This window comes from Echinops telfairi, unplaced genomic scaffold (assembly GCF_000313985.2).
Source record: "Echinops telfairi isolate 266 unplaced genomic scaffold, ASM31398v2 ScPeMD7_2291;HRSCAF=2852, whole genome shotgun sequence".
NCBI classification, from domain to species: domain Eukaryota; kingdom Metazoa; phylum Chordata; class Mammalia; order Afrosoricida; family Tenrecidae; genus Echinops; species Echinops telfairi.
In genome coordinates, this window is record NW_022106189.1 from 48,267,483 (window position 1) to 48,290,472 (window position 22,990).

The window sequence follows — 22,990 nt, forward strand, 5'->3', positions numbered from 1 at the left end:
TTGTGCATTACTGAACCCATGGGTAGTATTATCAGAGGGTGGGGGCTGGCCCTCCACTCCCCCGTGTCATTTTTAATTTAATACTACAGCTCAGGAGGAGCCGTAGCGGCTGCCCCCCCACCCCATGTCAAAAGCGAACCAGCACTGATGAGAACTGCCCCTTCATCTGAGGGCGTACAGCCAGTACAGCACAGCCTACAGCCCTGGGAGACCCCCTGGCCTCCTCCTTTAAAGCCTGGACAGGCTCTCTGACCACATCTTCAGCCCCTGACAAGAGGGAGCCAAGGCTCAGGTTCATCTAGAAAAGAAGCCAAGATGACAGAGGACCAGTGGAGCAGAGAGGGAGGGCTGGGCCGCCCACCACAAAGGATGGGGCCCCTGAGGGAGAGCCCACACACAGGCCAGGCCCCTGAGGGGCAAGCCCCCAAGGGACAGGTGGTACACAGGCCAGGCCTCCTGAAAGCCACACACCTCCCACAGGGTGGGCTCCAAGAACGCTACAGCTCCCAGATCAAGGGAGGCTGACCATGCAGACCGCCGGGCAGTCTGTCAAAGCTGGCGACTCATTGCAGCACTGGCAGGTCACTGCCCAATGGTTGGCTGAGGTGAGACTTTGGGGCCCGATGGCAGCAGGGAAGGAAAGAGAGAGGAGACCGGGACACGCAGGTGGGGCAAGGGGTCAGGCCCAGCAGACAAAAGAAAACCCCAGGAGGCTGAACTGCCCCTACTCACCCCAGCAGCAGAGCTCAGGTTCAGCACCCACCGCTGGAAAGACCCTCATTGCTCACAGCCACTCACCAGCACTGCGCGGCCCCGGGCACTGCAGGTCCCTCCTGCTCACTGGCAGCCAGGGCTTCAAGGACACCTGGAGCAAAAAGACCAAAGTCAGCTCCAAGAGCTGCAGGACAGCCCACGGGAGGTGTGCTCTGCAGCGGGGCTGTCAGTGCCTGTGGGTCTGGACAATGGGAGGCTACTGTCCTTGGTCCTCTGGCTACTATCAGTGATAGCCCTGGGCTGAGCACACTACATGACACAAGGACCCCCCCCAACAGGCACCATGCTGACCACACTCAGCCCTGAGCAGGCACCACGTCTACAGCCACCGGCCACGGGGTGGCTCTGCTGTCTCACCCACAAGCACTTGCCCTAAAACCAACCCCAGACCTCTGGCTCCTCCTCTAAAGTGCATGGTTCTCTTTGTTCTCCCAGCCTGGGTGGAGAGGCTTACGGGGAAGGGGCTATAGTTGGGGAGAGGAAGATAAAGAGTAGGTAGATTTTTCCAGAATAACACCTGACCCTTGCAGCTTTTCGGGGGGCAGGGGCAACACCAGGTCAGGTGTGGAGAGAATGAAGCAACCTCAGGAGCTCACTGAACGTCTGTTCCCTGGGGGAGGGCGGACCAGAGACTCCATGGTGAGAACAGCTCTGCACCTGATCTGAGCCCAACGGCTGAGAAGCGAGGGCATGAAGGCACATGTTCTCTCAGAGATCCACACGTGGCACGAAGAACAAGTGCCTACAGTTACTACAGGGCCCGGTTTTAGGGCGTCAGAGGCAAACTAGATGTTTCCAGAACCCCAGGTCACCTGGCCTCATGCCTTCGACAGCCCCTCAGGAAACCCTGGGCCCAGGAGCTGAGGCAGAAGGGAGAGTGGAGGGGAGTCCCCCTAACAGCCCCCAGAAAGGGACCCAGCATGGGACACTCCAAGGAGGAGGGCACAGGAGGTATGGGGCTCAGCCTCAGTGTGGTGCAGACACTCACAGTCCAGCAGGCTCTGCAGGATCTCAGAGGCGACCTGTGGAGACACGGGCACGTCACTGAGCAGCACACAGGCAGTCTCCGAGTGCAGGGGACAAAGCGGCTGTAGGGCGCCAGGTGTCCACAGGCTGAGCGAGCCTGAGAGCCCCCTACTACCTGAGGCAGCTTCTCCTGCTCCACAGTTCTCCTCCCTTCCGCAGGGTCCTGAAATCCCCTCAAAACCAGCATCTGCAAGAAGTCTGAAAACAGCAACATGCAACGGTTCACACACAGCTGTATCCACACATCTGTATGAGGCAGAGACCTCTGAGGGTGACCCCTGCATACGAGTGGTCCATAGCTTCGGGGGCAGGGCGAGTGGGGGAAGATGTGGACAAGGCTGCTCCACCAGTAAAACCAGACAATCCAATCACAGTATCTACCCAGATTCTCTTCTAGGGTCCCATTTGAGGCAGAAACACCCACAATAATTCAAGTTTAAGGATTTTTTTAAAAGCACATGAACTGCCATCCATTTCCAAGAGTTGTTGCAGGCACTTTTGCTGCCAATCTCTAAAGTCCACTGCCCTTTTTGTAGGCTCGGGGCCCATTCTGGGGAGACAGCTGACACTCACACCTTTCAAAATGATCACAGTCCCAAGGGACTGGAGTAAAAAAGACAGACAGAATGAGTACAGTGCACCCAGAGTGACAAACTGCTAGGCCTTTTAGTGAATCCACTGTTTTCTAGCTTTTTTTTTTCTTTTTGATTCAAAGATTTCCTAAAGGCAAAGATTTTTAAGCTATCTGGGACCAGGTTACAGGAGCGGTAAGGGTCAGAAGCAGTCAGGACCACCACCAAGATTTTGAGGAAAAGGCTCTGCTAGGGTTGTATCTTTTGTGGTTCCCGGCCCGTGTGAACAGGCCTCCTCTCATGACTCACTGATGAGGATATTTTGGGTCCAGCACACGGGCACAGGTGGCGTCCAATGATTGGAGCCCCATCATGCCACCCATCCATCATAGCCCCCAGGACCTGATGGATCCCGCTGGCCATGAGCAGACAACCCTGCCTCCCCCAGGCTGAGCCTGCACTCACCAGCGAGCACTGCCCTGGTGACATTCACATCGACGGATGGGCTCGCCGCTTCCACCTGCTCACACAGAAGGCCCAGGCTCCTGCACAGCCAGACCACCAGGACCTGCACGTCTGAGTGCCTGGAGACACACGGCATTTCAACCCTCACTTCACTGGGACAGGTGGCCTATGGGTGTGCACTGGCAGCTGCCCACAACTCAGGCACCAAGGACTTCCCACAGGGCTGGCGGACACAAGGGCCTCCAGGTCCTGCTGAGCGGTCCACCCCTGTGCACCCTGCACCCCTCACTTCTCATGGGCTTCTACCCTAAAGAGCAGACACGGGTTGAAAAGACGAATCTTTCCCCATTGGTCTTGATGCTTGTGGACCATCTAAATGGCCACAAGCGTGGTGATTCTTCTGCAGCTCTCTCAACTCTAGCTCATGAATCTGTAGTTATCCTTAGGCCTGCGTCAGTCTTGATAGCTATAGCCCTAGAGAAAGGGTGGAGATGGACGGGAACAACCCCTCCCCCCACCCGACTTTGCCTTCTCTTCACGGTTGTTCCCGTATTCCAGGTCCCTTGAGTGTCCATGTTAATGTCTACAAAAAAGCCCCATCAGATTTTAATAGAGATTGCTTGCCATGTGCAGATCGATCTCAGCAGGACAGTCACCTTAAAATGATATTTTCACTTATAACACACGAGACTAACACTGTAGCACAAGTAGGAAACTAACACACAAAGGGGCTGCAGTTTGCAACACGTCCATTACAGAGCTGCAGCACAGAAATGCGGTAAGTCTTCCAGTCTGTGAACACAGGTGTCTGCCCGCCTCTTGCAGTTGACTAAATTATTTGTTGTGCAGTTTTACTGTACAAGACAGTACTGCACTTCTTTAATTTATTCTTTTCAAGGGAAATGATCCCAGAGGATGTGTATTATGCCGCTGTTGGGTGGAGTATTCTAAAACTTCAGTAAGTGCCATTGGCTTGTAGGGTCATTTATAACCTTGTGGATCTTCTGTCTCGTTATAAAGATCACTGATCACGTGGTGCTGAAACCTCCAACTATGATTGCATTTCTCCTTTAAGTTCTGTCGGTTTCAGCTTTATATATTTAGGTGTTTTGATATTAGGTGTATATATATTAGAAAACATGTTTTTAATTTAGTTATATTGATTAATCTTCCTTAGAATCTTCTGAGTTTTGTCACATAGGCTTCCCCACTTCAAGACTATAAAAGTATTTTCCTATTGTTTCTTCTAGTATTTTAATAGACGCATCCCTGTCCCACCTTTTATTCTGATTTACCTAGGATCTAAGCTATGGGTAGGGGTGAGGGGTGGGCTTGCTCCTGACTGTCTAGAAAATCCAAGGTTCCAAATGATTCTTTAGTGTATTTTCCATCAATTCTTTAGTCACTCGCCCCTCCACCTCCACCTCCAGAGCCCAGTGCCTTCAATTCCAGAGCACCGTAGCAGTAGAGAGTAGAAAGGGTTGCTTTCCTTCTCTGCACCCTGCTGCATGAAGGTGTTCACCAGTGGTCCACCTGCTTCCGACCTCCAAAACTCTGTTTTTGTTCTCTTCGCCTGTCACTTCCTATCTTTAGGAAGTTCTGCCTTTTTGAAGGAAAAAAAAAAAAAAAGTTCTGCCTTTTTGAAAAATCTCTTTCCTGACTCTTAATCAAACTTCAGGAAAGAATAAAAGATGCTCCATCATCCATATTTACCTGAGTGTCTCTTTAGTTCTTTAAAATATCTTTATCACAAGAGCTGTACCAAGAAAACATTCACATGTATGCATGATCAGACACACTGCCATCAGGCCCGCTCCACCTCAGAGCAACTCTATAGGACAGAGCATAAAGCTGCTCGGCAGGGTTTTCAAGACTATCGATCTTGACAAGAACAGACAGCCTCACCTTTCTCCTTCAGAGAAGCTGGTAAGTCTGAACCACCAACACTGCGGTTAGCAGCCCAATGTAGGAGCCCCTGTGCCATTACAGCACAAGGAGTTTAATTCCCAGTCTCTTTAAATAATAAAATAATGTCCTTTTTTAAGTTGATTGTTGGCTTTGGAATATAAATAATTCACACTGGACTAGGTGGCAAAAAATAAGCCACTGTAATATTTAAGTGACACTAAAGCATCGTAGTACATTACCTTTCCAGCAGCTCTTGCAGGCTCACAATATTCTGTTTATGAAGATGCCACACAGCTTCCAGCACCAGAGAATCCTGCAGAGTTACAGTTCCATCAGCCCTTTACATGCAGGCTTGTCTCCAAGATGCTCAACCTGGGTGTCCATCACTATGCTAGACTGAAACTTAAATGGGAGTAACCAGCACATGTGTAGAATACGGTTCATCTACTATAGCTTTTGGATTCACCCAGCACCAGATACGTCCTAATAGCTTTCTTTTAGTTCTCTTCTCCGCCCTCACCAGGCCAGGGATGCTTCTGGCCCCACCCTAGTTTAGCCCACACTATGGCCAACACAGTATTTACAAACCAAACGGAACTGCATTTATTTGGCCCCTTCAGAATCCTTCAGCAGCTCCTCACAGCTTTCAGGATAGAGTCCAAGCGCTTCAGCTTGGCACACATGCCTTCACGATCTGGCCTCTTTCTCCAGGCTTATCCTGCCCAGAGGACAACTCTCTGTCCTTGGGCACTGACGCACCTGTTGGAAACCCTCTGATCTGTCAGAATGGGCTGCTCCCAGGGGCCACGGGGTTTTCTTTGCTCCACCCAGCTAACACCTACACGTCCCTTAAAACCTGAGCAGCTTCAAAGTCTTCCAGGAAGGCTTCTTAACCATCTAGTCAGATGCAGGTGTCTGCTCTTTGTACATCTGTGTCATCTCAGGTATGTACAGCTAGTTGCCCGTTTTCCCAAGTAGTAAGCAGAAAGTGCAGGGCCCACACCACTGCCCCAGGAACCAAAAAACTCTGTAATATATGGTGCATAAAAGACTAGGGGAAACCCCACAGGACAACACCTTAGTTTCTTCTTCCCTTTTCCTATGTACTTGCTAAACTGACTCACTACCACAAAGTGGTTACTTTGAGTTCTTTCAACCCTTCAGAAATTTATAAACCTACTGAATTCAAAATGTTCAAAGAGAGATCAGATACATAATTTTAAATATATAATTTCCTATAGAAAGAGCCCTGTTGGCACTGTGGACTATTCACTGAACCGCTACCAAAAAAACAAAAACCTGTCATTGAGTCAATACCGACTCATAATGACCTTTTAGGACAGAGTAGAACTGCCCTTGCTGCCTTTCCGAGATTGTAACTGTTCATGGTAGAGGGAAGCCCCGTCTTTCTCCCAAAGAGAGACTGGTGGTTTTGAACTGTTGACTTTGAGGATCACAGCCTAATGAGTAACCACTACACCACCAGGATTCCTCTGCTAACCACAAGGTTAATAGTTCAAACCCACCAGCTGCTCCTCGAGCGAAAGACGAGGCTGCCTACTCCCATAAAGCTTTAAAGTCTCGGAAACCCAAAGGGTAAGTTCTTCCCTACCCTATAGGGTTGCTAAGAGTAAGGACTGACTGACTGGCAGTAAGAATTTACTATACTGCCCTGGAGAATAGTAACATACCTCATAGTAACAACTGTGAAGGTTGAGCACCACATTTTTTTTTTTTTAACAATAGTCAGACACTTTAATAACTCATTCCAATAATCCATATAAGAACTAAACTTCAGTTGAACAAGCAAACAGAACACTTGAGCAATATTATAAATTAGACCTAACAGATATCGATAGACTATTTCACCTACTAATGCTAGGATTTTTTTTTCAAGGGCATATGAAGCATTCTCCAATGTGAACTCTATGAGACACATAAAATAATTCTAAGTACATTGTAAAGGACTGATATTAATGCACCTGTAACTAACACCTGCTCCTCCAAACTAAAACTCTGTGCCCCTGGGAGGTAAGCAAAGATTCGGTGCTAATCTGTCCTTTCAGGAGAAAGCTTCATATGTCAAAACGCTGACTATAGCGCCTTGTAATGTGGTGTAAGGCAGAGCCTCTGTGATGGATAGCATTGTCAAAGATGGCTTCATTTGTTTTCCCTGAACCTATTTTATTCCCAAATTTAAATGCATTATAATTATTTAGGAGAGCCCCCTTTGGAGGCGATTTTTTCCCCTATTAGTCTTTTTTTTAATGTAAGATAAATTAACATTTACCTTAGATGGAATTACAGTGCTCTCTCTCTTTTTTTTTTTAACATTTTATTAGGGACTCATACAACTGTTATCCCAATCCATGAGCACCACACTTTTATGATGTATTCCATTCGAACACTAGTGATGACAGGTGGCATTAAATACCTGGCAATTTAGAATATCCCTTTCCCAACCAGAGCAGCAGAAACTGCACCTTCCTCCCCAGCCCACCCTCACTATAGAATTCATACGATGTTTGGTAGCTTTCCGGCCATTGGACAGAGATTATGTCGGCTCCCCCAAAATCAACAGAATAGTGGTTGAAAAACTCTTTGATGGTTACGGTATCAGGGAACCAAACCTAACTCACTGCCACTGAGCCAATCAGGACTCAGAGCGACCCAAAGGGCCAGAACAGAACAGTCTGTGTAGATTTCTGAGACTGTTCAATCTTTATGGGAGTAGAAAACTTCAGCGGCTGGGGGTTTCAAAGTACTGACCTTGCAGTTAGCAGCCCAATGCTTAACCCACTATTCTGACGGCTCCAGATCGGTGGGGAAAGGCTGGGCAAATCACTAACTAGCGGGGGAAGGCAATACAAAGATCAAACTATTTCTTAACCTTGTGGTGCCATGTCAATGTTTGGATATAGCAAGATAATAGAGACGTTTTTATAAATGTCCATCCCACCCTTGATCCACAACAAAAAAAGAAGTAACAATACAGGGATGGTCACTACACAAACGGACCTTGAAAACACTGCAGTCAGTGAGAGAAGCCACAAAAGGCCACATACCATGACTCCTATATGCAAAGTGTCGACCATAGGGAACTTGATCAAGACAAGAGCTTCTAGGGCTCGGGAGGTTGGGAGAAAATGGGGACTGAACCCTAACAGGCATGGAGGCGGTGAAATTGTTCTAAAATGGATGGTGATGCTGGTTTCAAATACAAGGGGCTATGAAAAGTTAGTAGAAAAATTGATTTAAAGGCAATGTCTTTCTCCACCAACTCTTGAAGCCACTTCAATTACTAAAACATCAGTGAATTGTGTTGTTGTTGTTTTTCGGTGCCACCGAGTCAGTTCCAACCCATAGTACCCCATGTATCACAGAGTGAGACACTCCCCGGTCCTGTGCTGTCCTGGTCTGAAACACACATGCACGCACACACGCACACTTCTCACTGAGTCAGAGACACCATCTCATGTTTACCTGCATTTTCCATAATTCTTGGCAGAAGAAAAGACGGCAGAACATGCTGTTTGCCACTAAGTACTGAGTAATCTCTATCAAAGAAGACAGTTTCTTCTGAAAAATAGATATTTAAGAAAACGTGATTATTAAATAGTCAAGTACATAGGATACTAGTAATGAAACACCCCATTTTCTGAACAGGTACTGATTAGCTCCTGTGTCCCCTCTGTGTTAGCACCTTACCCTTTGCTCGGCATCGAGCAGCTCAGTAGGTCGGGGCGGCCCGATGGCCTGACATATCGCCCCAATGCCACAGGCAGCCATCCTGGCTGACAGGATTCCCACTGGAACCCCCAGTGTGGAAGCTTGATCCTGCAAAGCTGAGCCTAAAACAGAAAAGATGACATTCTTTTTCTCTTAAAACATGCCGCTGTGTGCTACAAAATTAAAACACAAGACTTGAAGCTAAATATGACTTATTTTAATGAGTAGTGCCTGTGGATGGTAGTGGATTTTGGTGGTTAAAAAAAAAAAAAAATCATGGTAGAAAGGTACAAAATAACACCAATTTCTAGCCAGTTATTTCCACAAGAACCTTTATTTCTGCTTTTATTTACAAGGTACACTGTTAGCTTTTTGTAGAAATAGGAATAAGCATGGTTTATTCATAAGCCAATATCTTGCCAAATTAAGGAGTCTATTTATATTTCTGTGGCGAGGTCAAGAACTTCCCTAAGTGAAGTCAAACCATCTAGCAGGGGAACAACTAAGCCCACATTGAAGAAACACCTCAGCCTGTGTGATCACGAGGTGCTGACAGGAACAGGGAACAGAAGTTCAAAAACTGGAGAGGGAGGGAAAAAAAGGAGCTGATATCAAAGGGCTCAAGTAGAAAGACAATGTTTTGAAAATGATGATGGCAACATGTGTACAAGTTCATTTGATATAATTGATTTATGGCCTGTTATATTATCTGTAATAGCCCCAATAAAGTGACTGGGGAAAAAAAAAAAAGAACTTCCTTAAGTTCTTATTTCTTGATTGAAAAGCCCATACAAGAGTATGGTTGAGCGGAGCTTGGCTCCCTGCATAATTTGTGCAATACAAATAAAATTATGGTAATGAAAAGCCATTCACCAATGACCTTTAGTAATCAGTTGTCAAGGATGGCCTGCTACATAAATACAATTTATTACAAATCTACAACGAACGTGATAATTAAATAATGCTTCTTTCAGACATAAATCATTATGTGATAAAAAGAACTTCCGAGGGTCTTTCAGGCACTTGGGTGGGGTGGAACATAAGCACCTGGAAACATATCCTGGTTCTGGTTCCTGCCTGCCCCTCCTCTTCTTCACAATGTCCGTGAATGAGGTGTATCTTTTTGTTATTGTTCCACGTGCTCTGGGCCCATGCAGAGTAAAAATATTTTTGACCAATACCATCACAATGATTCAAAAACAACTCCAAAAATCGATTTTATAGTTCGTGTCCACAAAAGTTATTGTTGGTGGTGTCAGCCACTGTGTACAGAGTATAACCACTCCACAGGGTTTTCAAAGTTGTAACCTTTGGAAACAAATCACCAGGCCTTTCTTACTAGGTTGCTCCAGGAGAATCTGAACCATCAGTTTTGGGCTAGCTATTATTGGTGGAGTGCTTCAACATCTATGCCAACCAGGGACTTCATACACACATCAGTAGAAAATCATTAATTTTGGAGAATTAAAATTTCTAGATAAATCACGGTTGCTCTCTATAAAAAGCCCTCTCTAATCCCATATATCAGGAGAATGACCCTGTAACTCACCTATAAATGAATTAGAAGGACTTGTATGGCCCTCAGAACTGTCACAGTCCATCAATTTGCCGAGACACAATTTTTTACACTGTGGACCTTCTACCTAGAAAACAACACAAAGGGTTCCATTTTTTTGGAATTTTGTGTGAGCACAAAAGCACTGCTTGCCTCCTGGGCTCACTCACTGCCATGGGGTAAATTCTGACCCACAGTGATCCTGCTTAAGACAGTAGAGTTGCTGCATCGGGTGTTCAAGCCTCCATCTTTACAGTAGCAGACAGCCTCACCTCCCTCCCACGGAGTGGCCGGCGGCTTCAACCTGCTCATCTTCCGTTAGCAGCTCAAAGCAGAGCCCATATTTGGAGGAAGGCTTTAGAAAGTGAGACTTCCTGAGCCTTTTGGGAACTGTGAGTCACTTCATTTTCCAATTAATTTCTTTATCACTCCAAGTGATAGAGACTCCATTTTCCTCACATAGTCAACACTCAATGGATACATTCCAAGAATCTCTTTTATAAAGAGTATGCCTCCGCTGGATTGTGAAAGCCCATGTGTATAAGTCTGCCTTTAAAGGTTCTAGGTACCTCAAGCAGAAGGTCATCCAGGTTTTGACGGCTTCTCAGTAGGTGCACTGCTGCTTCCTGTAACTTCTGTCCCCTCTCAGGATTCAATTTTTGCCTTTTAACCCTTCCCGCTAAGTGGGGAGTAAAGGAAAACAGTAAGAATTACAGCACTCCTTAAACACTCAAGTACGAAGAAGTGGTGGCATCATGTAGCGCTGATACCATGCACCGAGGAGACACCTGGCTTGTGGGATGTTTCCCAAGAAGGCAGGGCCTCAGTCTAACCCAAGTGTGGAGTATCAAGGCGCAGAGATGGTGGGGGGCGGGTAATTTCCTCCTGCTGCTCATGGGAGGCAGAGCCGGTCGGAGCCCACTCCAGGGTACCTGAGGGCGCCTAACAAGGGTGTCAGGCCAGGGAGCCTGAGGGGACTCAGGACTTGCAGCAGAGAAGGGGCGAGAGGAAACGGGGACCCAAATGCGATCTCCGGCAACAGCGTCGATGGCAAGAGTTAGGCCGTCCAGTCACCTGAGCTCACAGGTCGGATAAAGCTTAGACCTGCAACTTGCGGGCGAGGTCTGACGGACGGGCCGTGGGCTCGGTTTGGGGTGGCTGCTACGAATGGGGTAGGGGCTCGAGGGCCGGCGCGAGCTGGGGGGCCCTCGGGTGGCGTTACGCCGGGCTGGGCGAGCAAGGCCCGGACGGCGGACGTTTGTGTGGGAAGGATTCTCGGGGCCCAGGAGGTGCTGCCACGCGCTTGGCAGAAAAGCGCCGGGCCCACCTACCCAGCAGCTCCGGCCAGGACTTCCTAAAGGCTCCAGGGCCCGTGTCCGAGACGGCCGCCGGCGCCCGCGAGCCCGACATGACGGTAGGCAGCCCCAGACGCAGGGGCGCGCGGCCCAAGCCCGCGCTGCGCTCCCATTGGCCGCGGCCGGGCGCGCGTGCCCATTGGCTGGGGCCGATCTACCACGCCCCTTGGGCGGAGGCCTCTCGCCCGGCTCTCTCGGTAGCGGCGTCCGGCGGCCATCTTGGTAGTGGCAGGCATGCGGTGTGTACGAGATCCTGAGATCGGAGGTGGCGGCCAGTATTCTAGAGGGCATCCCGTGAGAGAAAACGGGATTGTTTCCGTGGAGAGTGACCCCGAGAGGTCTTGAGGACACGACCTGAAACACCCAAGGGCACGCCGCTCCAAAACTATTCTCACAGAGACTAGCCACCGCGCTCACTGCGCGCTTGTCCCCGCGCGACCCCTCGGGGTTTGCCTTTCACGCCAGGTAACGCGCCTCTGCCCTCCACAAAGCTAAGCTGTCGGGAGAAAACACCTCTGCGAAAGAGACCCCCAAACAGGCGGGCCCCCTCCCGCCGGCCTGTGCCCAGCGTCCAGCCCCCACCACCGCGAACCCGCCTGCGGCCCGTGACGCCTGCCCAACGTCCAGGGACGGGCTTTGTCGGTGAAGAGGGACTTTCCGCAGGTCACAGCAAATAACTGGCACAAGGGTGAGGCCCCTCAGTCGGACTGGAGCGCGGGCCCAGCCTCGGGCCAGAGCGCTGACGGACGAGCCAGAACCACAACACCCCCCACCCCCTCTGAAAGGGGAGGCCTTTCCGACTCTGACCGTGCCCCGCAGCACACCGTACCCCGCTCTGACTTGAGGCCGCTCCCCACTGTGATAGGCTTGTCCCTGGATGGTGTAGGGCTCATGGCTTGCCTCCCATATAGCCCAAGGAGCAACCCTTGGGAGTAGAGACGCCCTGAAGGGGCTTGTGGCTTGTGGGAGGACTGAGAACCTATGTGCGCTGGGGCTCAGTGTGACAGAGGGATGACCATTCCCCCGCATCGCACAGACAGAGCCAGGTGGATGAGAGCTAGAAAAAACCCTGGTGAGAGCAAGGGCCTTGTAAATTTGACTCCAACTAGCACAGCATCCTCCCACTCCTGGCTGGGCGCCTGACATTGCCGGGACCCCACCGTGGAGCTGTCTGCTCCCACGCCCTCTGAGATGATTTCAAGAGGAAGGTTTCCTGCGTCTGGAGAAACACCTTTTCCATTTGTCCATGAGTCACTCAGAGAAAAGTCCTCCCAAGCTGCTGATGGGGATGGAGCCCTGATTGTCCTAATGATTTTAATTAACCATAAAATGAAACTTACTCATGTTCTTTTAACACTTGACAAATTCCAAAGGATAGATGTAATGGATCCCTCTTCAAAATCACTAAACTACATGCTCTAAGGAAGTGAAATTACTAAAATGCCTTAGAGCTTTCTCCACATGGAAGGAGGTTCCTCCACCAGTCCAAAAGGATGGAGACTGACTCGGAGAATTGCAGAACCCAGCCCCACCACCACAGGCAGCATTTTCTCTGCCCATTACCTAATGTCCTAAGCCTGTGATTTTTGAGCTGTTCTTGTATGACCAGGGAATGCCTACAGAGTACATTTCACATTTTGTGCACCAGTCCTCTGTTTCTATCCCTGGAGGTGCTTGTATTGATCTAATTATAAGAAAAGTTGACTGAAGGTGTTTTTTGGCCCAGGGTGGGGGGTGAGGTGACTTGTAATCAACAAAGTACTAGGTTTAAGAGAAGAAATAGAAATGGTAAGATTCCCTCCATGCAAAGTGCCCAGACTATTCGGAAAGGTACACCTTCTGTCCAGGGTTTCTCCATTTGTAAAGCCAGCCCAACAGAAGGCGTCTCAGTTTATAGGGCTACAATAACAAGATACCCTGAACAGGGTGGCTCATAAGGACAGGTAGGTTTTGTCTCAATTCTGGAGAGCAGAAGTCCCAATCAGTTTCAGGCATGAGGTTCTGAGAGAGGAACAGTTCCATGTCTCCTGGTTACTGGTGGCTGCCAGCAATGGTTCTTGTTCTCAGGCCTGTGTCTGCATCTCCCTCTATCACTTGGTAGCTGATCTGTCTGTCTCAGTGTGTCTTCTCTTTTATTAGGGCACCACACATAGGATTAGGACCCACTCTATGCCAGTATGAGCTCATGTGAAAGACCCCAAAGACCAAACCCATTGCTATTGAGCTGATTCTGATCCATAGGATAGAGTGGCCCTGCTCCATTAGGGTTCTAGCGCTGTAATACTCATGGAAACACTGCCACACCTCTGTCCTATGGAACAGCTGGAGGGCTCAAAGTCTCTGCAATTGAGCATTTCACCATGGTGCCACCAAGGCTCTTGACCTCCTGCTTACATCTTCAAAGTTCCTCTTTCCAAGCAAGGTCACATGTACAGTATTTGGAGCTAGGACTTCGACCCACCTTTTTTGACTTGAATAGTAGCTGCCCAGGAGTTGGTCTAAAAGAGCGAAGGTCCTGGTGATGTCTGCACAGGCTGAGGGGAATAAGTGAAAATAGAGAGCTTTGTGCTAGGACCAAGTGTTACCTTCAGTGCTGGAACCAGAGCCATGGACTGCTTAGACCCACAGGGAGATCTTCACCCTGAGATGCTAGCTCCCCTCCCTAGAGGACAGACTGACCTTACATTTTCTCATGATTCCACAGAATGGCAGTGCCCTACCTGCATGTGTGTGGCCATGCAGCAAATTGCCCAAGCCAACAGCTCCAACATGAACTTTCTAGAAGAACCGATTTCTCTGGAATCATGGGTGGATAACATCCACCACTTAAAATCACACTTAGAAGTTGCATTGTCCTAAATTCCTGGAGTGCAGTTTTTGAAGAGGGAGGTGGGAGGAGAGGTATGTGGGTACTGGCAGGATGGGGGAGAGTCTGCTTCTGAGATCCCGTTATAGTATCTGCTACTCGACCCAACTAGGAAAAAAAAACACAAAATACCTGGAGGCTGAAAGCTATGTGCACACACGCATGCTGTACACATAGGTATTTGGTGGAATTATTTGTCAGTGGCAGAGAGGAGGAGGACTGCAGTGTTAGCAGTACCAGTAGACAGATTCCCTGAGATGATGAAGAGACGGTAGGGGATTCAAGAAATTCTCAGAATGGCCAAGGTCCTTGGCTCGCTCTGAATGAGGGTAAGGGAGCCTGGACACTGGCCCTTCTCTCCCTTCTGTTCTGCATCCTAACGAAGTGGCTGCCAGTGCAAGAGACTGGGAGCCAGAAGGGGGAAGGAGGGCTTGTGTGATCATGAGAGTGAGAGTGTTGTTGCTGGCAGTGGGGCCCTTTACATGTCAGAGACTGAGATAGTTTATTGTGCCAGCCTGGCCGATAAACACAAGTGGGATTAACTGAAGGACAGAGAGATAAGTGGCTTGGTGAGTCTCGCCTTTCTTGTCTCTCGCTCTTTGATCATCGGAGCAGTGTGCGGCTGCCTTTCTTGTCCTGTGCCTCAATTTAAAAGGCTACACTACCTGTGGGATGCCTAGCCTGTGGACTGTGTCGCTGTAAGTTGAGGTCCCTTTAAGAAATCGCTGGAGCTGAGGACTGGCAGTTGGTGACCTGGCTGGCAGTTGGTGACCTGCCTTCTGATTGGCTGCTGTGCTGACATAGCCTCGCTCTCTCTATAAATAGAGGAAGATCTGGCAGCAGATTGGACTGGAAGGACTGCTAGTCTCTCACATCTCTCTCACGGCAGTGAGTTGAATTGAGCCATTTGTAGTGGGGTTTTTTTTAATTTAACTGTTTCTTGTATTATATATTTAACTGTATATGATTTAACAGTTCATTCCTTGTTATATATCTACTTATCTTTATAAATAAATATATTAAATTATCAGCAATTTGATTTTATCTCTCTAGAGAACCCTGTCTAACACAGAGACAGACATCTAGGAAGTTCTAAAAAGGCATAGAGACAAGTTGGCATAGGAAACATTCGACAAATATCCAATACTGTGGGTCAGGGGCCATATTGAGGACTGGAGCTCAGTCTACACACTCTTTGGCGACCAGGACTGGCACAGGGACAGAAGGTGATCTGGCTGTGATTCTAATGTGAACCGATTTCTCAGTCTCAACAGCAACCCAGACAGCAGAACCCTACCAGCCCACCAACAAAATTCAGACCACTGAAGTATTATGCAGTCATCACCACGATCTAATCTTTCCTAACAAAAACCTATACATTTCAAATCAATTTCCTTAAATCCCTTAACAGCAAATTGCCTGGCATCTAAGGAAAGATGTCCCCTCCAAGAAGAAGAGGCAACGAAGGCACTGGTTCATCTGGAGTAGAATACAGAGGGAGGAGGAGATGGCAGGTGACACATGAGGTGAATTCAAAATGTTCATGGAGAAACTACTCCGGTGCATTTTTAAACACATTACTAAAGGCAAGTGTGGCTTAAAGCGAGAGTCTCCATGGGAGCCACAAATGCACAACCAGTTCCTGCCTGCTCTCACGTTTGCTTCACACCCTTCAAGAACTCACAAGAAGGGCTAGGAGCAGGAGGAGGCACCTGAGCAAAGCTCCCCAGCATTCATACCTGGAGAAGGGAACCTTCTAGCATGAGGCCCATTGGGCCCTTCTATGAGAGGGAAGGCTTATTAAGTCATGGGGTGGGGGCAGCAAACCCTGGAGCATTGAGAGACTCATCTTGATCCCTGACCATTAGAGGTCTCCACTGGTTCCAATTCTGAGAATTCATACTGCACACACACACCCAGGATGAGTATGTGCCAGGCAATATAAAAGGTTCTTAGGCATAACAGTGATTAAGGAAACAGAATCCCTGCCCCCATGGAATTTGAATATTTACAAATTCAAGACAGGAAACAACTACATAGCCACCAACTAAAAATCAAAGACCTCACTGCTAAGGAAACCTGGTGCACCCACCCTCGGTGCAGTGAATGATTTAATATGGCCCTTCTAGCCATAGGCTTTCTAATGCCCACTAGATGACTGGGTAGGACTATGCAAGTAGGGAATTAGATACCTTTCAAATAATGTAAATACTGGCACCTTCCTGGAGAATGAGGCCGTGAAAATGAGATGTATAGAACCCTAACAAGATCACTTTTGCCACCCCAGTCGGCTTACAATGAGAAAGGCAATGGGGCAGGGGCATAACTATCAAGAAAGAAGAGCCAGGAGTGGAGTGGAGCCTTTAGACCTGAAACCCTTATGATAGGAAGGAACATCCTATACCCAGAAGACAGAAAGGAGAAGATGGCTCAGTGGGCTTCCTGGCAAGAAAGCTGAGCACCTTCCAACAGGCTTGCTGACAGCAGAGTAACTCTGGGCACTTACGGCTGAAACTAGAGAGCTTTGTACACTTACCACTGCAGGGCAGAGACGAGAGGCCAGGAACAGGCCTGCCTGTGGGCACAGCTGAAAAGAAGCTACCCTGACCAGACAACTGCATCCTGAGTCCTTTCTGATGCTGAGTGTTAACCTGTTCCTTCCCTATCAACCCCCTATTGGTGAGAATGGCCTGTGAGTCCTGTGTGTCATGAATTCTCAAGCCCAGCAGAGGAGTGGAGAGTGTCATGGGAGTGACGGCTGGTATCAGAATTAGTAAAAACTGCAGGGAGGCGGCATGCCCTAGTTCCACCTCATAGGAAGCAGCTGTGGGCAGCCGCGGCTGGTGTGTCTCTCTCCTTCCCCTTGTGAAGCTGGAGGCAGAGGTCAGATGCCACCCCCACGCCATCTGTATGTTACCCAACCACCCAACATGACATGGGGCTGTACAAAAGAATGCAGAAGCTCTGCCCACAGACGTGAAAATGCCCCCACGCCAAAGTGAGAACAAAACACAATGAACGGGGTGAGAGGTGCCCTTTCCCTATGGGAAAGGAGATGTGTGTATGTGTTTGTGAGAGAGAGCATAGATCTCTGAGGACTGGCAAGAGGCCAGTCCGTGATTGCCTCAGGAAGAGGTACTGAGAAGGGGGGTCACACAGGGTGGGAGGAGAAGACTTCTCAGCTTAGCCTTCTGGACGTCCCATCAGCACCAGTTGCCATCCAGTCGACTTGACTCCTGGGGGCCCCACGGTGTCCAGAGTAGCGCTGCGCCTCCCACATGGACTGTCAAAGTCTAGGTTTTCAGCAGTTTACTGGGCCTTTCCTCCAAGAGCCCTCTGGGTGGACTTGGGACATCTAGCCTACTGGTTAGTGATCAAACAGTTCACTGCATGCACCACCCACCTGGGAACAGTCAGTTATTTCCACCATCTGGCGGCGTCCAGCCCCCAGGTTAGCATCTGGGGCATAACTGATGTCCCAGCCTGATATCCCTTACACATGTGTGTGCACATGCACACATGCAGTATTGCCCTGTTAGGGACTGAGTTATTAACACCCCCGCTGCCCAAATATGTGTTGTAAACGCTAACCTCAGTTATAATCCCATTTGAGAACAGGTTGCCTTTGTATGCTACTGAGGCAGGAGTAGTGTAGGGTGTGCTCAGAGAAATTAAAGATTAAACAAGGGGCAGGGCAGAGATGGAGAAGAGAGATGCCAGGCCACATGAAGATCTAGGAGCAGAAAGAAGCCCCAGTCAGAAACCTTCCTCTGGAGCCCACACGGGAAAGCTTTCTCTAGAGCTGGCACCTGAACTCAGGCCTCTCTCATCCTGGGGGTCTCATCCTTACAAGTTGGGCCACTCCTCCTGTGAGGAGTTACAGTCCCGGAAACTCACAGGGGCAGTTCTATCCCGTCCCATAGGGTTGGTATGAATTGGCGCTGACTCACTGGCAGTGAGTGAATATTACCCTAAACTAGGAGGAAATAGATGTCCGTTTGTAAAAACCCTCCCCTTGTGGTGACTGTAGAGCCTCACTGGGGAACTTGACACTCCCTTTCCCCACAGGCACCTCCAGCTCCAAGCTTTGTTCTTATTCCAGTGGGGGCTGGGTCGGTGGTTCCACAGACAGCACCCCCTTCTGTGCACCTGTGTCTCCGTGAGGTGGTGAGGGATGGGGGCCACATGTGCCCACATTGGGGGGGGGGGGTGTCACAACACATACAGACGGAGAACTCTTAGTCATGTCAACCCTCCAAGGGGCAAGTGAAGGGTCCTGACTCATAAACTCTCGGTCAGGGACTGTAGGGTGATTGCCCCCTAAGTGGCCCCCTTATCGGCCTGCTCCACAGAGCCGCCAGGCCACTCATCCCCTCACAGTGTCCAGACCTTACTGGACTGCCTCTGTCTCACCCTTGTCTTCCGCTGCATTTCCCCAGCTCAGCCCAGAGCCCTCCCAGAGCTGTCCTCAGCTCCCATTCCCAGATCCAGCACAGCCTGGCCCGATCTGGCTTACCTTGGGATCCACGGCCTTTATCATTAGCCCAAAATAAACCAAGAGCACAAAACCACAACCTCTAGAATTTCAGCTTTTCCTCCTGGACCTGCGCTCAGCTGCGCCTGCTGCCCGGAGGGCTCCGCCCCATTGCCTCCCTGTGACAAAGAGCGCATTCAGGACCTGAGTCTGAAGGCAGCAGCTCAGTGTTAGGAGCCCCTGGGGAAAGCCGACCTGCTTTTCAGAGTGCAGTGCACTGGCAACCTCTGCACACCAGCCAGTGCTTGGGGTTGGGGGTGGGGGGTGGGGGGGTGCCTATGAGGGGCGTGGAGGCAGCTTCCAAGCTGAAACCATCTTTGATCTAAAACCAAGGCACCCAGGTGCCCACCCAGCTCCCACTGGCCTTTATCCCAAGACTCCTGGATGTTTCATTTTGCTATCTCCAGTCCTACACTCTCCCCAGAAGGGTGGGTGTCATTGTAGAACCTAGAACATCTGGCCCTAGTAGCTGTCAAGACTTAAAATCAGGATGAGACAGGATGACAGCAGAGGCACAGTTGCTGGAGCCTTTTCCTCGCTGGCCAGCTCCAGGGGACCCTCCCCGTCTGCATTGCTGAGCCATGAGAGTAAACAGTGCCATGTTATCAGAGCATTAACCACAGAAGAGACCCGCCCTATGGAGAAGGACATCATGCTCAATAAAGGGGAGGGCAGCAGAAAAGAGGAAGGCCCTGGGCAAGTTGGACTGACACCGTGGCTGCAACAACGGGCTCGAGCTTAAGAACCATTGTGAGGGTGGCACAAGACCGGGCAGTATTTTGTTTAGCTGTGCCCAGGGTCACTATGAATCAGAAAAGCAGACAGAACTGTTGGCCCCCACCCTCCTCTCAGCAGCGAGGTCCTTCTTAGCCCAGTAGCAGGCCCAGTATGTGTCAACGCCCCTTAGAACTGACAGCAGGAGGACAGGGACCTGCCCCTTCACTGTCCCTTCCCCAGGCGGAAGGTTTCTGTGCCTGGCACGCAGCAGCCATGTGTGAATGAGTATTTTGGGAGCATCTCTGCTGATGTGTTAAGTTGATACAGTGATTCTCCAAGTCTAAGCATCAGTACATTACTCATTGCACCAAGCATTTCTGGCATCCCCAAAACACAGCCTAGGGTTACTGACAGCTGGCTGGGTCGTCCTTATCTACTGGAGATGAAGTGTAAGGGACACATTTCTTGCTTAGGAGGAGGATAAAGGGCATTCCTTTAACTGCATGGATCACCTTGATGCATAGCTTTCAGGTCACATTAATGATTGACCAAGATCAATTTCCACTTGGCTCCTCAGTGATGTCTCTAACAGCCGGAAATACTGTTTTATTTCTAGATCCAAACGATAAGTTCGAGTTACAGTGGAACTAATATCTCTTTGACTCTAATCCCCTGGGTTGTATCTTCTTGGACAAATACCTACATTTTTTTCCCCAGCTAAGGTTTGAGGTAAGACTCACCTAACACAGGCAACATTTGCTTTGATCCCATGTGAAAATCCTTGGGTGTGGGGTGACCCCCACACATGGTCCTTGTGGTAGAGCCTTTGATCTGGATTAAAAACCCAACCAGACTCTCCAGTCAAAGGTACAAGCTGTACCTGGTGTGCTGTCATGAGAAGGAAATGGTTCTGTTCATCTGGACTCTGTTGGCTACTCCACAAAACTTGTCGCTAAGCTCAGAGCTCCGGTAGCTAGGTGCAGGCAGCTCCACGGGGCTAACTTGCTCACCATTTCTCTCCGTGTACTCAAGCTTCCATTCTGGCTGCTGGTATGAAAGCCACTCTCGGCTTCCCAATCTGCAACCTTGACCTTGACCTCTCGGTACTGTTACTACCACGAGGAGCCCACCTAAGGTCCACTTCTGGGTCTCAGTGGGGACTGTGTGAGTAAAATTACCCTGGAGGACAAACATGATGTGGCTTTCAAAGGTGTCCTAAGAGCTGACTGGCAAGTCTCTCTCCTCATGGCTGTGGTCAGGGGTGGAAACCTTCAGCTATCAGGGGAGAAGTAAGAAGAACCGGACATTTAAGCATTTTTAGTATAACCCTAGTGTTCTAAAACTTGCTGGCTGACATACTGGAAAGTTCAGAGAATTCTTAAAAAACAAAACAAAACTGGGACCAATAATGAGAGTAGTGATACCAGGAGGGTAAGGGGACGGTGGGGGGTAGAAAGGGGAAACCAATCAGAATGATCACATACAACCCCCTCCCAGGGGGACAAACAACAGAAACGTGGGTGAAGGGAGACAAGGGTTAGTGTAAGATGAAAAAAAAATTATAAATTATCAAGGGTTCATGGGGGGTGGGGTGGGAAATGAGCTGATACCAAGGGCTCAAGTTGAAAGAAACTTTTGAAAATGATGATGGTAACACATGTATAAATATGTTTGACACAATGGATGGATGGATGGATTGTGATAAGAGCTGTATGAGCCCCCAATAAAATGATTTTTTTTAAATGGTCAAAAAGAGTCATTGTACCTGGGCTTAAGTGACCTCCAAGGTTCTCCTTCAGTGACTGCTCATCAGATGAGATGCTGAAGACCTTGCCACCATCAGTAAAGGAAACCCGAAGTCTTTTCCTTGATGGGACATAGCACCTTCCTTCCAATTAGGGTAATTTCCCACCTCTCACCCAAATCTCCACTGGCTTCCCCCTTCCTGTCTGCACTGCTGAAGACATGCCCACCAGTGGGGGTGAGGTGGGGGTGGGGCCTAAGCAGTCCCGGTTTCTGAGGAGTGAGTGGGCAGCCCCACATCGAGGAGCTGCAGGGGAAGGAAGAAAGTCTTTATTTCTTCTCCTGGACTCTAAAAGCAGAAACCACGCTGTGTGTGGGCACCGACAATATCATCACTTCCCGATGACCACACACCTGGCATTGTCTGAGCAACCTGTGTGGATGCACTGCTCCTGCGTTGATAGGGTTTCTTCTGTTGGCGCTCCAAGGCAGAGCTTGGCATTTCTGACCCATCCTCCATGAATAACCAGCAGGAGGAAGGTCAGCCTGAGTCCCAGGTCCCTCTGCACCATTTTTTCAAGGGAGGAGCACCTTTCCCTTCTAGAAGGCCCAATGCTCCCATTGCAGTTGAGCACAGCAAGCCTCAAAAAGTAGAAGGTGGGAAGGGCTGTGGGTCAACCTTAAGCAGAATCAATCTTTTTTTTTTTTTTTCAGAATCAATCTTTTATCAAACCATACATTTCCTGTTTGAAGATGAAAAACCCAGATGGGATTCCGTAATAGTAGGGCCCAAGGTGAGCTAGCCTGCACCCCACCTTCGAGCCTCCTTCAGATGAGGGGGAGGCCTGTGATTTCTAGGCTCAGGGTTCAGGAATTACAAAGGCAACTAAAGAAGAACAAGCCCTGGGTGGTCCAAATGTCAGAAACAATCAGAGATGGATGCCCCAGGCAGGTGGGAGCCCAGAATTCTGCATTTATGTCCTCCCCAGGTCGTTCAAATGGGCACGGGTGGTTTGTGCGCACGCGCACGTGTGTGTGTGTGTGTGTGATGATCAGCACCTTTGCTGTTTATTTTCTGATGAAGCCGTCTCTGTGGGGCCGGCTTGCTTAGGAGGGAGTGTCATGTTGTCCTTGGTGGACTGTGGTCTGTTTACTTTCCTCAGAGACAGAGGAAGGTCGGAAGCTGGCACCAAGGATCACTCAGAAAGCTTCTAGCCTAAGGGTCTGCGGCAGCTGGGGTCACCCTTACAGGAGCCACCGGAGGTCCCCTGGTCAGCCACTCCTCCGCAGAGAGGACTGTGGACCTTGTCAATGTCAGTTTCATTGAACCCAAGTAGAAAGAGAGAGAGAGCGATTGAGATTCAGCCTTCTCTGCACCCCCACATTCCCCAGGAGCCAAACGTGCCTGGGCGGTGGGGGCTGCACTGTGCTCTAGCACAGTGTCCAGACGATGGCTGATGTCTGCGTGCATGAGAGCTGGAACTGACGGGGGTGGGGATGTAGGCGGAGCTCGGCGTGCCCGAGAGCTGGAGCTGACCTGGGAGCGGGTGCTCACCGCGCCCCCTTACTGTTCTGGGCCCACTCCAGCCCTTCTCCCGCCATTGGTTCGTCCCCTCCTTGGGCCTGGCTCTGCACCCCTCTTCCCCCTCGCTTGGGCTTCCTGGACTCACCACCACTCCTTCCTGCGCCCCGCGCCCGGCCCAGCCTTCCCGCCCCTTGCACTCCCATCGGGTCCCAACCAGTCCC

The 22,990-nt window shown here is 49.6% G+C and overlaps 1 protein-coding gene across 3 annotated transcripts in view; it reads right to left on the reverse strand.

Annotated features, from left to right (window-relative positions):
* Window positions 1-11,439, reverse strand: part of FANCA (FA complementation group A) — a 30,114-nt gene extending 18,675 nt beyond the window's left edge. For 2 of the 3 annotated variants that reach the window (XM_045293570.1, XM_045293571.1), the window contains exons 1-10: window positions 11,361-11,439; window positions 10,599-10,708; window positions 10,024-10,117; window positions 8,454-8,596; window positions 8,229-8,324; window positions 4,985-5,058; window positions 2,838-2,956; window positions 1,916-1,998; window positions 1,763-1,796; window positions 799-865 (exon numbers count right to left, since the gene is read on the reverse strand). In XM_045293570.1, the coding sequence (XP_045149505.1) occupies window positions 799-865; window positions 1,763-1,796; window positions 1,916-1,998; window positions 2,838-2,956; window positions 4,985-5,058; window positions 8,229-8,324; window positions 8,454-8,596; window positions 10,024-10,117; window positions 10,599-10,708; window positions 11,361-11,439 (899 nt within the window). Of the gene's footprint in view, window positions 1-798; window positions 866-1,762; window positions 1,797-1,915; window positions 1,999-2,837; window positions 2,957-4,984; window positions 5,061-8,228; window positions 8,325-8,453; window positions 8,597-10,023; window positions 10,118-10,598; window positions 10,709-11,360 lie in introns of those variants that run through there. The other variant, XM_045293572.1, reaches the window with a different exon arrangement.
* Window positions 11,440-22,990: the final 11,551 nt, after the last annotated feature.